The sequence below is a fragment of the Trachurus japonicus genome, chromosome 16 (assembly GCF_045865225.1).
Source record: "Trachurus japonicus isolate A0001 chromosome 16, Traja_1.0".
NCBI lineage: Eukaryota > Metazoa > Chordata > Actinopteri > Carangiformes > Carangidae > Trachurus > Trachurus japonicus.
The window spans coordinates 33,980,864-33,998,437 of record NC_140922.1 but is presented as its reverse complement, the minus strand read 5'-3'; the positions used below and the strand labels follow the sequence as shown (position 1 = coordinate 33,998,437).

Sequence of the window (17,574 nt, the reverse complement as noted above, 5' to 3'; positions counted from 1 at the left end):
CTCATCAAATACACAATCCAACAACTCCACAACGCTCTGGTGGACAAGTTGTGAGCTGCACATTCACCACGCTATGAGATAATAACACAACGTTACCACACAGAGTTGTTTTAGAGGGAAATACAGAGACTGCTTGATGAAAAACTGTCCCTGAAGGCAACGCGCATCAGCGGTTTTGCATGAATTTACCTCTAAAACAACTCCGTCCCAAAAAAAACCCAACAAGAAATCCCATAATGAGCCTCCGTAGCGTAGCTCTGAGCAGCTCACGGCTCTGCTCCGCCGTTCTAAAAATAGCTTGCACCGACAATTAAAGGTAACAAATCTACTGCTATGACTATAGGGATTATGGCAATGGGACAATTTGCCAAAATGTTGAACTATCCCTTTAAATATCACCATTGACTGGTCGGTGACACCTGGTGTAGAGTTTTATTTTCAGGTGTGTGTTTCTGGTGTGTATTTAGTGTGTATTCAGTGTGTATCAGTGTGTATTCAGCATGTATTTAGTGTGTATTCAGTGTGTTTTGTGTCTGCAGGACATCTTGGAGAACGACAGCATCACTCTGGACTGGATGTTCAAATACTCTCTCATCAATGACATCGTCAAGGTATTCACTCGTTTACCTGTTCACCATCAGCACAGATGTGTCCAGCTGTGTCGTCACGGTAACGGTCCCCCCCCCCCCCCCTCCCCTCAGGGCATGGTGTTCCTCCACAACAGCGTCATCCTCTCTCACGGGAAGCTGAAGTCGTCCAACTGCGTGGTGGACAACCGCTTCGTCCTGAAGATCACCGACTACGGTCTGTCCAGCTTCAGGGCCGAGGGCGACTCGGGGAAAGACGCTCACGCCTACTACGCCCGTGAGTCACACACACACACACACACACAGACACACACACACACACACACACCAGGGGTGCAGATCCGATGTCAGGATTGGGGGGGACACAAAAGTGATTTTGTTTTTGTTTTTTTTGCCCATATGCAGCTCATAACATGCCACCATAAATCACAACTTAGAGGCTCACCATATCATTCAAAAAGTACTGCACAGGGAATTATTTATTGTGCTTACCTTTCTTGTTTATTTGTCCTAAACAGCCAACAGCACATATCACTGCTGTTATATTAGTAAATTATAATTTTAAGGGTCTCTGACATGTAATGTCTACTCACATTCTTATCTTTCGCCTCCCTCCGACCTTCCCAGATCCCCAATTCTTCTCACCATCTTCCTTATCTCCCAGTGTATGGAACTACTTTATGCATGATTAATTGATATGGAGGAATATCAAAATATGAATCATAAGATTGAGGGGGGCGTTTTTTTTTAATTTAAAGCCTGCTGATGTCATTAGTGTCTGTGTAAGAAACTACCCATTCATTTAAACATCATAGTGAAGGAGACCAGAGATTTCTTTGTTCCACCATTTCAATCATTTCTTTTTAGATGTTAATCTAAAATGTGAAGAATGTGAAGTCTGAAAATACATTTATTCAATTTGGAATAATTTAGGGTATTTTTATTGGGGGGGACAATTCATGTTTTTCAGAAATTGGGGGGGACATGTCCCCCCCGTCCCCCCCGGGATCTGCACCCATGACACACACACACACACACACATCCAGATATAGATCCAGCGTTAGTCACCTCAGACTGTAGGTGGGTTTCCATCACCCTGGAAATGCTTAAACGAATAGTTCACCAAAAAATGAAATTCATGAGTCATTATTGACTCCCCCTCATGCTGATGAATACTCTGTAGTAGTTTTTTATTCCTCAAAGTGCATCTGGAGACCTGGGAGGCCGGTTCCTAGTCCAACCAAAACTTTATATGAGAGTAATAGGACCAGACACAAAAACGTCCATAAAACTACACAAAAACCATTTAAAGGTGTAGTACAGAAATGGCCGTTTGTCCCGTTTGTCGCGCCGAGTTGTCACGAGCTGCAACACGAGTTTACCCGAGTAAGGAAAACGAATTTGATTGGTCGTTATCGACCGGGCGGGATATCCAAAGCTTGGGGCGAGACCGAGCTCCGTGTGTGTGTGTGTGTCTCAGACGTTTGAATGACAGATGACGGATCCAATATCAGTGGCTGATGAATCGTGTAGGGGCTGACGTATAATCCGTGTGCCTGCATTATCCAATGCAGAAAAAAAAATACACACTTTCATCCCGGATTTACTCAAAAATAGAATTTTGCACAAAGTTTGGCCTACATCGTCTGAAAGATGAGTTATCACATTAATTTTATGACCTAGAGTGGGCTCAAATTCAATTTTCTTGCAGCTTTAAAGGGACAACGAGGAGTTTTGGAAAAGCGAAGTGTTTCCACACTACATTTATGAGCCTCCGCACCGTGAAATTCTTTGACCGGCGCAAGACAGACTCATGTTTTCATTCATCAAGAATTAAAGTCAGAGGTTGGAAGACGATCACATACCGTCGTAGTTCCCACCATAAACGGAGATTCGGCGGCGTTATTCTCATGACTCGCCACGAAACCGAAAGTAAAGAAACGCTGGTCGGCTCAACCAGCATTTCCACCACCACTAATAATAACAAAATAACCATAGAGACAAAACCATAGATTTATAGAAAATGGACCATTAACAAGTGGTAACGTAGATTCACTACCTCACGTCTGTTACAAATTCAATACAAGACTGTTTAGGCTGTAAAAATGTCCTAAATGAGGTAGTTTCCAGTAAACTCTGGACTATCTCCCTTCAGGACACTTGGATTGCAGTGGACGAGCAGTGTGGAGGAATATTAAATGGTTTTTGTGTAGTTTTATGGATGTTTTTGTGTCGGGCCTTATTGACTCTCATATAAAGTCTTGGTTGGACTAGGAACTGGCCTCCCGGGTCTCCAGATGCACTTTTTTTTGGGTGAACTATTCCTTTAAAACCCAAATATCGCAATTAAAAACTAGTAATGGAAACGCCTTCATTTCGAAAAACCTCTCAGATATCCTCAAAACATTTTTACGCTCCCATGAGGTGGTTGTTCAGACGTGTCGATTTTTTCGCATTTACATGTCACTGTAGGTCTGTTGTTTCCCTTCGCTCTCCCGTCTGTTTTGAGTCTTTTCCACCCAACTGGGTTATTTTAATAAAACTTTAGGGTGTGAGGTCCAATCATTCAACTCTGATAATTCAGGCGGTGTCACACAATAACACGTCCTTGTGAATAACCAAACACTAGACTAGACTTTATGAGAGTTGCGGCTCATTCGCAAAAAACACGTTTCAATGGAAACATCTGCAAATAGGAAATGTACTTTTTTGAAATTTTAGAAATATCACATTTATTTTGTGAAAAGCTGCGATGGAAACGCAGCTCCTAACTCCTCCTCCTCCTCCTCCTCCTCCTCCTCCTGACTCCTCCTCCTCCTCCTCCTCCTCTCTCCTCCTCCTCCCCCTGCAGAGCGGCTGTGGATGGCCCCGGAGCTGCTCCGGATGGAGGCTCCTCCTCCTCAGGGAACTCAGAAAGGAGACGTCTACAGCTTCGGCATCGTCCTCCAGGAGGTGGCGCTGCGCCGAGGAGCCTTCTACATCGAGGGAGAACCACTCAGCCCCAAAGGTTTGAAGCTCATGCTCTTCTACATATCTCAGGTTATAAGCGCCTACCACCACCTGCTGGCTCCAGGTGAGAGAGGAGAGACAGTTTAGCACCGTTAGCATCTTGTAGAATAGTTAGTAGCTGGTTTACATGGAGCCAAATATAACGATTAGAATCAGTTTAGAGTCTAAACTGAATAAAAAAGCCCCAGGGTCCACGGTGCTTTAAAGGATAATTACCGTTTTTTACATATTTCTAGCATAAAATCTGATCATTTCCTCACCCAGATAACTTTGGTGTCATCACAAGTCATTGTGATGAAATTATCTCCAGTCGAGAGGCGCGTATATCCGTATAATGGAGTCTACAGGGCAGCAGAATGCAGCCTCTAAATAACACATTATCTGCAGAGAAACTCCTTCATTTCACCAATATTTAGTTGTGATAGGCTAGTGCTATTCCCCTCTGAGTCCGGGGTTAGCTGTTATCAACATCCGGGGTCTGTAGGTTGACCTACTGACCTCTGACCTGGATGATGTCATATCTGAGCGCCGCCCGGCTCATTCTGATAATAATCATTCCACTTCGGCATTCGGGTCCATTTTTATCTCAACTATCCGGAGCTTTAGTGAGTCCAGGTTGAGGAGAGGAAGCCTGTGGAAGCTGAACTTCATCCAGCTGCTCATTTTGTTCTGACAAGTCAGAAACACGCAGAAACGAACCGTAGCATTAGCGGTAGCAACAAGCTCAGAGATGACATCATCCAGGTCAGAGGTCAGTAGGTCAACCTACAGACCCCGGATGTTGATAACAGCTAACCCCGGACTCAGAGGGGAATAGCACTAGCCTATCAGAACTAAATATTGGTGAAATGAAGGAGTTTCTTTGCAGATAATGTGTTATTTAGAGGCTGCATTCTGCTGCCCTGTAGACTCCATTATACGGATATACGCGCCTCTCGGCTGGAGCTCATTTCATCACAACCACTTGTAATGACACCAAAGTTATCTGGGGGAGGAAATGATCGGATTTTAAAAAACGGAAATTCCCCTTTAATGTGGGCCTTCACTTGGCTGATGATTATTTCATTCATTATGTTAAAACATCATACAGCAACAGTTCATATTGTTAAAAATAACTTTTCCTTTGACGTGTTTTTGCTTCTGCTGCTTCGTGACAAGAGGAAAACTCTGACCCGAGCTGAGATTCACAGCATCGTTTGCTAATTAAGAAAAGTTTCCACGTTGGCATCGTTGCCATCGCCATCATCCCTGAGCTAATCCGTCTCTTCCTGTCTGCACATCTGCGTATTTTCAGAATAAGTGCAACATTCACAGACCAACACAGAGTACAGTTTAATACGAGCGGCTGAGTGATGTGAGTGATGTGAGCTGCTGCTGCTGCTGCTGCTGCTGCTGCTGCTGCTGCTGCTGCCGAGGCTCTGACAGGAATAAATGAGTCTGAGCACGCTGCCTTTCTGAGGTTTCATGCCGATGCCTTCGCGGCCGCGTGTCGACAACACATTTGTTTTAGACAGGGTATCCGCAGAGTCTTGAAAAGTATTAAAAGGTGATAAATCAATTTGGGGAAAATTAAGACCCTTTAAAAGTATTAAAAAGTCTTCTCACGACTTTATAAAGTCTTACATTTTGAAGGTATTTTTTCTGAATTAGCTGTCCAAGAGTTTGAGTCCTAAAAAACATTGTGAAAGTGTGTGAATTTATTCATTTTATTAAAAAACAAAGATGAACCGGTACATTAAAAAGAAAAGAAGATTGTTGTTTTTGTTTTTTGAGAGTGGAGCAGTGTTTTTTTTGGATAAACTTAGCCTTTTATCTATTATCCTGTTGTTGATGTTAAGTTAAAAGTGTCACATGAATAAATGGTTACAGCTTGAAGTGGCGGTGAGGCATTGAAAAATATTGAGAAGGTCTTGAAAAAGTCTTAAAAAGGTATTAGAATTAACTTCAAGATTCCTGTATAAACCCTGTTAGAGGAAAACACACTCTCTCCAGGAATAAACCAGAGATATGAAGAATTACAGTCGACAGCGGCTGAAAGGAGCCAAAACCACACAGCCTCATCCTGGAAAGTCAAGTCGGGATTCTGGGTAAAGAAAAAAAGAAAAAGCGTCCTCAGACTGAGGTGAAGACCGAGGTAACGTCAGTCCACGGCCTCTGGAATGACACTCTCTGGTTTTTGGAGTTTGGCTTCGACAGGAAGAGTTTCCACAGCTATGAAGCTCGAGGAAAAGTTAGAAGTCGGAGTCACTTCAGGTCGGATCGGCGGCGTTCCTCCTCGTCTGGATCCCGGTGAGCCGGTTTAACCTCAGGAGAACTGAGAACTGAGGTTCTCCTGAGGTTACACCAGATCACATATAAGAAGACTAGATGACTCACCCGCCCACAGAGCATTAACCATGGTGCATGTTCTGCTATAATGACCACAACTTGCTCAGTTTTTTTCTGATTTCCAAATGGTTTGATTTTTTATGAATGTTTATGCAGTTATGATGCAGCATACTTAAAATCACTGATAATTCTAATATATACAGCGGGGAAAATAAGTATTGAACACGTCAACATTTTTCTCAGAAAATATATTTCTAATAGAGCTATTGACATGAAATGTTCACCAGATGTCGGCATCAACCCAAGTAATGCACACATACAAAGAAATCCGAACATTAATGTCCATAAATTAAGTTATGTGTAATAAAGTGAAATGACACAGGGAATAAGTATTGAACACATGAAGAAAAGGAGGGGCATAAAGGTATGGAAAGACAAGAAAGCAGCTGGAGTTTGTCAGTATTTAGAATGTAATCTAGAATGGCCTCCATGTCTTGCATGGTGTGGTGCATGGAGGCCATGGCGGTTGAGTGCATTACTTATTGTTTTCTTTGAAACAACTGTACCTGCTGATCCCAGGTCTGTCTGAAGCTCTCCACCAGTGGTCCTGGACTGTTAGGGAACCCTTCTGATTATTGTTTTGACTCTTCTGTCTGAAATCTTTGGTTGCGTAGGTCTTTAGACAGCTCTAAGACAGCTCTTTGCTATTACCCATCATGCAATACTTCTTGTCTGACACCTTGGTGGTGAGAAACCTTTTTAAAAGGCATCAATCAGGACTAAACCAGCAGATATTACTTTGCACTGATGGAGACAGGATTACATTCTAAATACTGACAAACTCCAGCTGCTTTCTTGGCTTTCCATACCTTTATGCCCCTCCTTTTCTTCATGTGTTCAATACTTATTCCCTGTGTCATTTCACTTTATTACACATAACTTAATTTATGGACATTAATGTTCGGGTTTCTTTGTATGTGTGCATTACTTGGGTTGATGCCGACATCTGCTGAAAATTTCATGTCAATAGCTCTATTAGAAATATATTTTCTGAGAAAAATGTTGACGTGTTCAATACTTATTTTCCCCGCTGTATAGTATATTTTTTTATAAAATTAACATTATGTAAATAGTTAAAGTAATAGCTGCATACTGATTTTTTTTTTAGTGAAGATGACTGGATCACCTATCTACTGCAATGTAACTGAGTCAGAGCAAGTTGCTCGTTCCAATATGGCCGACTGTTACGCCTCCGTGTAGTCTGGTCCATAGAAGACTAGATAACTCACCCGCAGCTGTTTCCCAATGACAAAGCGTAGCCAGTACGGCGGCCATCTTGGGACGGGCAACTCTCTCCCTCAGAGCATTAACCCTCTGCTGCATGTTCTGCTATAATGACCAGAACTTGCTCAGTTTTTGTCCGATTTCAAAACGGTTTGATTTTTTATGAACGTTTATGCAGTTATGATGCAGCATATTTAGAATCACGGATCGTTTTAATCATGTACTTTTTTTTGTAAAAGTAATATTATAGTGACATTATGCAAATAGTTAAAGTAATAGCTACATACTGATTTATTTTTCACAGAGTTATGAATCGTTTTTTTTAGTGAAGATGACTGGATCACTATCTACTGCACTGTAACTGCAGCCAGAGTCAGAGACAGTTGCCCGTTCAAATATGGCCGACTGTGAGCTACACTTTTAGATTTTTCTACTTATTTCAAGTGAAAATCTGCTTGAAAGAAGTAAAAAGTGTCTAAAAACAAGCTGCTTTTTATGTGATGAGTCTTATTTTAAGTAGAATGAGATTTGTTTTGACTAGAAATAAGACAAATATTCTTGGTAAGATTTTGAGTTTTTGCAGTGTGAAAGAGAGAAAAAAAAAGTGTTTTGTGTTGGAAAATTAAATCATTTATGGATCTTTTTTTTGGGGCAAAATGGAAAATGTTGCACAAGTTTGTTCTTTTCTTTTTTCGTGACCTGATTAGAAACTGCTGTCACTCAGTTGTTGAAGAAGAAGATGAAGAAGTAGTAAGTGGAGTAAAGTGGAGGTCGGAGAGGAAGGAGGAGGAGGAGGAGGAAGAGGAGGGAGGAAGAGGAGGAGGAGGAGGAGGAGGGAGGAAGAGGAGGAGGAGGAAGAGGGGGAGGAGGAAGAGGAGGAGGAAGAGGAGGAGGAGGAAGAGGAGGAGGAAGAGGAGGAGGGAGGAAGAGGAGGAAGAGGAGGAGGAAGAGGAGGGAGGAAGAGGAGGAGGAGGAGGAAGAGGAGGGAGGAAGAGGAGGAAGAGGAGGAGGAGGAAGAAGAGGAGGAGGGAGGAAGAGGAGGAGGGAGGAGGAGGAGGAGGAAGAGGAGGAGGGAGGAAGAGGAGGAGGAGGGAGGGAGGAAGAGGAGGAGGGAGGAGGAGGAGGGAGGAAGAGGAGGAGGAAGAGGAGGAGAGGAGGAGAGGAGGAGGAGGGAGGAGAGGAGGAAGAGGAGGAGGAGGAAGAGGAGGAGGAGGAAGAGGGAGGAAGAGGGGGAGGAGGAGGAAGAGGAGGAGGAAGAGGGAGGAAGAGGGAGGAAGAGGGGGAGGAGGAGGAGGAAGAGGAGGAAGAGGAGGAGGAGGAAGAGGGAGGAAGAGGAAGAGGAAGAGGGAGGAAGAGGGGGAGGAGGAGGGAGGAGGAGGAGGAAGAGGAGGAGGAGGGAGGAAGAGGGAGGAAGAGGGGGAGGAAGAGGAAGAGGAGGAGGAGGGAGGAAGAGGGAGGAAGAGGGGGAGGAAGAGGAAGAGGAGGAGGAGGAAGAGGGGGAGGAGGAGGAGGAAGAGGAGGGAGGAAGAGGAGGAGGAGGAGGAGGGAGGAAGAGGAGGAGGAGGAAGAGGAAGAGGGGGAGGAGGAGGAGGAAGAGGAGGAGGAGGAGGGAGGAAGAGGAGGAGGAGGAAGAAGAGGAGGAGGAGGATGAAGGAGGAGAGGAGGAGGAGGAGGAGGAGGGAGGAAGAGGAGAGGAGGAGGGAGGAAGAGGAGGAGGAAGAAGAGGAGGAGGAGGAAGAGGGAGGAAGAGGAGGAGGAGGAGGGAGGAAGAGGAGAGGAAGAGGAGGAGGAGGAAGAGGGAGGAAGAGGAGGAAGAGGAAGAGGGGGAGGAGGAGGAGGAAGAGGAGGAGGAGGAGGGAGGAAGAGGAGGAGGAAGAAGAGGAGGAGGAGGAAGAGGGAGGAAGAGGAGGAGGGAGGAAGAGGAGAGGAGGAGGAGGAAGAGGAGGAAGAGGGGGAGGAGGAGGAGGGGGAGGAGGAAGAGGAAGAGGAGGAGGAGAGAAGAGAAGGAGGATGAGAGAAGAGGAGGAGGAGGGAGGAAGAGGAGGAGGAGGGAGGAAGAGGGAGGAAGAGGGGGAGGAAGAGGAAGAGGAGGAGGAGGGAGGAAGAGGAGGAGGAGGAAGAGGAGGGAGGAAGAGGGGGAGGAGGAGGGAGGAAGAGGGAGGAAGAGGGGGAGGAAGAGGAAGAGGAGGAGGAGGGAGGAAGAGGAGGAGGAGGAAGAGGAGGGAGGAAGAGGGGGAGGAGGAGGGAGGAAGAGGAGGAGGAGGAAGAGGAAGAGGGGGAGGAGGAGGAGGAAGAGGAGGAGGAGGAGGGAGGAAGAGGAGGAGGAAGAAGAGGAGGAGGAGGAAGAGGGAGGAAGAGGAGGAGGAGGAGGGAGGAAGAGGAGAGGAGGAGGGAGGAAGAGGAGGAGGAAGAAGAGGAGGAGGAGGAAGAGGGAGGAAGAGGAGGAGGAGGAGGGAGGAAGAGGAGGAGGAAGAGGAGGAGGAGGAAGAGGGAGGAAGAGGAGGAAGAGGAAGAGGGGGAGGAGGAGGAGGAAGAGGAGGAGGAGGAGGGAGGAAGAGGAGGAGGAAGAAGAGGAGGAGGAGGAAGAGGGAGGAAGAGGAGGAGGGAGGAAGAGGAGAGGAGGAGGAGGAAGAGGAGGAAGAGGGGGAGGAGGAGGAGGGGGAGGAGGAAGAGGAAGAGGAGGAGGAGAGAAGAGAAGGAGGATGAGAGAAGAGGAGGAGGAGGAGGGAGGAAGAGGAGGAAGAGGAGGGAGGAAGAGGAGGAGGAAGAGGGGGAGGAGGAGGAGGGGGAGGAGGAAGAGGAAGAGGAGGAGGAGAGAAGAGGGAGGAGGGAGGAAGAGGAGGAGGAGAGAAGAGGAGGAGGAGGAAGAGGAAGAAGAGGAGGAGGAGGAGAGGGAGGAAGAGGAGGAGGAGGAGGAGGGAGGAAGAGGAGGAGGAGGAGGGAGGAAGAGGAGGAGGAAGAGGAGGAGGAAGAAGAGGAGGAGGGAGGAAGAGGAGGAGGAAGAGGAGGAGGAAGAAGAGGAGGAGGAGGAAGAGGAGAAAGAAGAGGAGGAAGAGGAGGAGGAGGAAGAGGAGGAGGGAGGAAGAGGAGGAAGAGGAGGAGGAGGGAGGAAGAGGAGGAGGAGGAAGAGGAGGAGGAGGGAGGAAGAGGAGGAAGAGGAGGGAGGAAGAGGAGGAGGAGGAGGAAGAGGAGGAGGAGGAGGGAAGAAGAGGAGGAGGAGGGAGGAAGAGGAGGAGGAGGAGGGAGGAGGAGGGAGGAAGAGGAGGAGGAGGAGGGAGGAAGAGGAGGAGGAAGAGGAGGAAGAGGGAGAGGAGGAGGAGGAAGAGGAGGGAAGCAGAGAGATGAGGCGTTCACTGACCTGCCAGCTGGACCGCTCTGCGCCGCCGTCACTCAGCAGCTGGATGATTCTCTGTAGAAAGTTTCCAGAGGACTGGACCCACCGCCGGTTCACCTCTGGAACACCGGATTAAAACACAAGACGACTTCAAACTCAACGAGTCGAAGGCGGAAAAAGTTTCTTCTTCCAAAAAAAAAAACCACAGACAGAGAGAGAGAGAGAGAGAGAGTCTCGGGAGGGGAAAGTGTTTCGAGGTATTAAAAGTCGTTTTCTCCTGAAACGCAGCGTGAATGTCACAACTGAAAGTTCCCGTTTGACCTCGAAAGCAGCAGCAGCAACAATAAAAAAAACCACAAACAGCACAAACAGCTGCTAAATGGACCGTGAGGAGCTTTCAATCATGTCACATCACCTTCCTCCAACTTCTGGAGGAAACCTTTCAAAATAAAATTCAACATCTGTCCATATGGTACCATGTTGCCCTCAGGCAGCAACACACCACTTTCTGGCCTGTCACATCTCCACAATTCATCCCATTTAATGCTGTAATACTTTAAAAAAGAGAGGAGACCTTAGAGAACCAATAACAATGCTTTAATTTATCACATGACTTTCAAGAAGCCAGACTGAAACCCTTTTTTGCAGACTTTTTCAAAGGAAACAGGTTTGCCACTTTGCTCCACTAAAACGGTCTGAAAACATACAGTAACTTCCTGGCCCTTTTTCATCTGGAAAAAAAAATATTTACACTAATAGATTAGTAAAGTTTAATTTTTAATAGTTCCATGCAATTTATTTACTTATTAAATAATGGAAACTTGTTAAAATGCACCTGTTGCCCCAAAGCAACAACGTACCATTACAGAAAATTGCAATGTTGCCTTGAGGCGACAGTGGACCATTATGGAATCAAAATTGCATTAGGGGACTATGGTAGTGTGTGTTCAGGTGTAAATATAATGTTCAAAAACATATAATTCATCATAATTTAGTTTTTTATCCTTAATAAATTAGATTTTGGATGCAGTAAAGTAAACATCAGGCTATTATGATGATGATGAGGAAGATGAGAGTGAGAATTGGGATGAGGATGAGGCCAGTGAAGGTGAAAGTCTACAGAGACTGGTGTTTCTAATACAGTATATGATGAACTGTAATGGTACAATGTTGCCTACAGGCAAAAAATCCCAAAAACTTCTAAAAATGAATAATTTTTTAAAATTTCTTTAGATTATGTTTATTTAGTCTATTTTGAGACATAAAAACACTCCAAACATTTTTTCCCCCACTGGCATCATAATGCAGCGTAGCCACCATAGAGGGTTAAGACCTCAGTGAATCTAAATCTAAAATACTTTATTCATATGAACAGAGTAAGTAAAGAAGAAAACAGTAATAGTTGAAGAGAAAGAACAGACAGTGCACTTCTATCTAGATGAATGAATATAATTAGAAACAGTGGATGATGAAAAACTAATTAGTTCCTGCTGCCATATTAATTGTTAAATAGTCTTATGTAACTTCCTGTGTCAGTTTGAATTGTTGAGTGTGTGAAAACTTCATTTTTAGTCGCAAAAAACAAGATTTGTTTCCTAAGGACGTCATTGATTCACTTGTTTTATTTTATCTGAGTGTCTGTCTGGCACTGATTCCTCTCAGGTTCATAAAAGAAGATGAAATGTATCACACTGAAGTAAACAAGTAGTAAAATACATAAAAGAAAAGGTAAAAACTGAAGCAGGAAATTAATGTTTATACAGTAAGAATCAGTTTTACTTGTTGGATTTCCATAAACGCTCTTATTCTGAAACTCCTCTGTCCTCAGCAACAGATAAATATAGTTTCATCTGTAATTGGCTTTAAAGGCTGAAGCTAATTAACACCTGACAGTCCAGCTCGTTATTTCTTCTTCCAGACTCAGATAATGAGCTGGTGTTTCTCCTCCTCACACTCTGTTAACGAGGCCGTTAACGCAGCGGCTCTCAGACTTTTTTAAGGACCCCTAAATTGATACAAATTAGACCACGGACTTCAATTGGACAACATTTTTAAGCAAACACCAGAAATACACAAATATTTGTTCTGAGACTGTAGAAAAATACTTTTTTTAGTGAATGTATATGTTCAAATTAGGGCCAATGGCTTGAATTTGTGGAAATATTGTAAATATATTTGCTGCCGCTAGGGTGCGTCTAGATTTCTAGGCTAACAAAGTGGTACAATTTCTCCAAAAACGTTTAAACATTACTAGAAAAGAGTGGTAAGAATTCTCAAAAAAAAAATATATATATATAATTCTTTTTTTATTCTAGAAAAAAGTGGCAAGATTTCGAAAAAAAAAAATCTAAAAAAAAAGTGGTAACATTTTTCAAAAACAATTCTAGAAAAAAGTGTTTCTAGAAAAAAAGGTAAAATCTTTCAAAAACAGTTCTACAAAAAAGTGGTAACATTTCTCAAAAAAGTTTTTTAAAAATTCTAGAAGAAACTGGTAAAATTTCTCTAAAGGTTTAAAAAAAATTCTAGAAAAAGTGGTAATATGAAAAAAAAAAAAAATAATAATAATAATAAAAAAAGTGGTAAAAAATAAAAAAAAAATAAAAAAAATAGTTTAAAAATTTGAAGAAAAAGTTGGGGACCCTCTTGAACCCTCTCAAGGACCCTTGGGGGTCCTGGGACCCTACTTTGAGAACCATTGTGTTAACGATCCCCTCCTCTCCTAACCCCCCCTCCCCCCTGCAGAGATCGTGGACCGGGTGGTCCTGGGCGAGTGGCCGTGCCTCCGGCCCACCGTGGACACCCAGAGCCACAGCCCCGAGCTGGGCCAGCTGATGCAGCGCTGCTGGGCCGAGGAGCCCACGGAGCGGCCCGAGTTCAACCACATCCGCCTGCTGCTGCGCAAACAGAACAAGTAAGGCTCAACGACGGCTCAGCGTCGGCCAGGGATGTCACGATTACTTGTTTTCACAATTAATCGTGGTATTAAACGTCACAATTAATCGATCGCAAAGATACCTTTCCAAAAAAAGATTACGTTTGAACCGTATCGGCAGATGTGGCGCCAAAGTAAAGGTGAATGCTCAGATACTGGTCCATTTACCTAACGTAGCATTGAACTGGTAGGAGTTTAAATGCTAGAGTGTCGTTTGTAATTTAAAAAAAAAGATTAAAATTAACTTAAACATTTGGTATCGATGACACTTCCCCTGGCGGATTAATAATTGGTCATATTTTAATAGATATATAAAATATTTTATAATTAGTAATGTGTATTTTTACTATATTTGAGTTTACACATTGTGAAATTTGTCCTGGTCTTTTAGAATGTCCTCGTGCTTTTTGGCTAATTTAGCTTTATTTTTTTCTCATTTTTATTGTAAGCGCTTTGAGACTTGTTCTTCAGGTGAAAAGCGCTCTATAAATACAATTTATTATTATTGTTATTATGAAATTAATTAATGCATAATAATCGTGATAATCGTAATACCGTGATTATTTCTCTGACAATAATCGTACCAAAAAAATCTATTATCGTGACTAGGGATGTCACGATTACTTGTTTTCACAATTAATCGTGGTATTAAACGCCACAATTAATTGATCGTAAAGATTCCTAAATACCATCACTTTCACAAAAAAAGATTATGTATGAACCGTGTCGGCAGATGTGGCACCAGAGTACAGATAAAAGCACAGATACTGGTCCATTTACCTAACGTAGCATTGAACTGGTAGGAGTTTAAATGCTAGAGTGTCATTTGTAATTAAAAAAAAAAGATTAAAATCAACTTAAACATTTGGTATCGATGACAATTAATGACTTGAATATTTCAAACACTTCCCCTGTGGGATTATAATTGGTCATATTTTAATAGATACTTAAAATATTTTATAATTAGTAATGTATGTTTTAACTATATTTGATTTTACACATTAATAGTGTTGTTTAAAATTAATTAATGCATAATAATCGTGATAATCGTAATACCATGATTATTTCTCTGACAATAATCGTACCAAAGAAATCTATTATCGTGACATCCCTAACGTCGGCTCAACGTCGGCTCAACGTCGGCTCAACGTCGGCTCAACGTCGGCAGCCTGTAACTGTGTGTGTGTGTGCGTGTGTGTGTGTGTGTGTGTGTGTGGAGGGAGTCGAGGACCAACATCCTGGACAACCTGCTGTCCCGTATGGAGCAGTACGCAAACAACCTGGAGGAGCTGGTGGAGGAACGGACTCAGGCCTACCACGAAGAGAAACGCAAGGCTGAAGCCCTGCTCTACCAGATACTACCACAGTTAGTACTACTACTATACTACTATACTAGTACTACACACCCTGCTCTACCAGATACTACCACAGTTAGTACTACTACTACTAATACTACTATACTAGTACTACACACAGGCCTACCACGAAGAGAAATGCAAGGCTGAAGCCCTGCTCTACCAGATACTACCACAGTTAGTACCAAGGGGGTGGATCTGACTACACGCAGGCGTAGCTCACAGTCGGCCATATTTGAACGGGCAACTGTCTCTGACTCTGGCTGCAGTTACAGTGCAGTAGATAGGTGATCCAGTCATCTGCACTAAAAAAAAACAATTCATAATGCTGTGAAAAATAAATCAGTATGTAGCTATTACTTTAACTATTTGCATAATGTCACTATAATGTTACTTTTACAAAAAAAAAGTACATGATTAAAATGATCCGTGATTCTAAATATGCTGCATCATAACTGCATAGACGTTCATAAAGAATCAAACCGTTTTGAAATCGGACAAAAACTGAGCAAGTTGTGGTCATTATAGCAGAACATGCACCATAGGCTTAAAGCAGAAGTAAGCGATCCGGTCGTTTTGGCTAATGCTGCGTTCCAGGCAGGCTTTTGAAACCGTAAATTACAGCTTCAAGTCACAACTTACGACTTTGTAGCGTTCCAGGCAACCCACTCGTGTTTCTCCGACCTGTTTTACCTGTGAAAGTCACTATAACGGCCACTCGTAAACTTCTGACCCGTGAACTCGTACCAGATCGACCTGGTACGACTTCACAGGTCGGAAAAACAGGAGTTACGGGCTGCCTTGAACGCACCATAACAGTCCTCGTCCCTACGTCACCACATTCAGGCGCATCCCTTGGCTGCACACACAGAGAGGACTGCCCCTTTATGCCGTTCTCTCTCCTCATTGGATAAAACTTGTAGGATACGAGGAATGTTTTCTCTTCGGCTCAGAGCAGAGCAGAGTGACTGACAGACCCGTGTTTCAGACCAAACACTCTATAGAAGTGATTGCTGTCGGAAGATATAACTATTTAAGACTTATATTAACACAAAAATATCACTTACTTCTGCTTTAATGCTCTGAGGGAGAGAGTTGCCCCTCCCAAGATGGCCGCCGTACTGGCTACGCCGTGCTGAAGCTACTACTACTATACTAGTACTACACACTCTGCTCTACCAGATACTACCACAGTTAGTACTACTACTACTACTACTATACTAGTACTACACACTCTGTCTATCACCTTATTCAATTCAAAAAACACTTTATTTAAAAAGAGCATGAACACGTCACAAAAAAACAATTAAAAAACCAAAAACCAAACCACCTTCTCTCCTTCCTTCTCTCTCTCTCTCTCTGTGACCTTTGACCCTCTCTCTCTCTCCCTGTGTGACCTTTGACTCTCTCTCTCCGTGACCTTTGACCCCAGCTCGGTGGCGGAGCAGCTGAAGCGGGGGGAGACGGTTCAGGCCGAGGCCTTCGACTCCGTCACCATCTACTTCAGCGACATCGTGGGCTTCACGGCGATCTCAGCGGAGAGCACGCCCATGGAGGTGAGAGCTGTGACGTCATCAGTATAGAAGACAGTAACGCTAGAGCAGTGGTAAAGAGAGTAACGACACGCATCGGTCCAATGGCAGCGCCTCCTGGTGGAGGAATATGGGTTTTGCTAAAGCGCCCAAGAACTGACATCTCTGCATTGTTGGTGAATGAGCAAGTGTGGTGTTGTCAATAATTTAAGGACATTTATAGATCACCCACGTTAATAGCATCATTGAGGACCCTTTACAGATAAATATTAACACATAGGCCAGTAAAAAAAACAAAAAAACAAAAAAATAGTTGTCTACATTAATGTTTCAATCTACATTTTGTAATGAACAAATCATAAGTATAATTTGATATGACCAAGACACCTAAAAACAAAAACACAGCCGTTTTCATCAATTTACAAGCAAGTGGGCAACACACATACATTGGAGTGAATGAGTTTTCTGGGCGCTATTGCAATACCCATATCCTGCCACTAGGGGCGCAAAACCCTTAAACCCTTAAACCCTTAAACCCTTACCACGGGAGTCAATGGTGGTGGCGTTACTCTCTTTTCCAGTACTCTAAGTAACCGTACGTCACGTAAAAGGCCACGCCCCCTCGCCGGTGAAAACAAGGAGAAGTCCTCAGTGTGTTCCATAGGCGCCAATACAAAAAAACACAATGCCAAAGAGTTGTTGTTGTGTGGTGTATTGTTGGTTGAACAACTTAAAAAAACCTAACATAAGATTTTCCCTACTCCCCTTCAGAGAGTGGGACAGGAAGAGGAGAGATTTATGGCTTCAGGCCTTATGAAGAATGGACAGAAATGGCCTGAAGCCGTGGGACCTGGCTAGTCCACATGTGTTTGTATGGTAAACCATTTCAGGGGGGGCGACCGCCATTCCGAAGGCCCGCTAACGTTATTTCGAAATATTCCGAAGGCCCGTTCTAAAATTGTACATAATGTGTGGGCTAATATACAAGGGGGGGAAAAAATGTACGGGTTTCGATCACTGGCCACTCGCACCCGAGGTAACGGCTCTAACCGCTGCACTACGGTGGCAGTTGATTGACAGGTCTCACTCCACATTATATACAGCACCTCTCCCCGCTGAGTGGGCTCATTCTCCGGTAGGATTTATGGACATACATTGCCTAAATCTTTAATTTTTGGGGTAAAACGACATGATATAGGTGTCTGCCTGACAA

The 17,574-nt window shown here is 43.8% G+C and overlaps 1 protein-coding gene across 1 annotated transcript in view; it reads left to right on the top strand.

The window, feature by feature from the left end:
* Positions 1-17,574, top strand: part of LOC146972727 (atrial natriuretic peptide receptor 1-like) — a 118,277-nt gene that overhangs the window by 94,910 nt on the left and 5,793 nt on the right. Inside the window, exons 13-18 of the mRNA XM_085803121.1 lie at positions 540-611; positions 702-864; positions 3,439-3,594; positions 13,285-13,453; positions 14,694-14,840; positions 16,262-16,385. Of these exons, the coding sequence (XP_085659247.1) occupies positions 540-611; positions 702-864; positions 3,439-3,594; positions 13,285-13,453; positions 14,694-14,840; positions 16,262-16,385 (831 nt within the window). The remainder of the gene's footprint in view (positions 1-539; positions 612-701; positions 865-3,438; positions 3,595-13,284; positions 13,454-14,693; positions 14,841-16,261; positions 16,386-17,574) is intronic.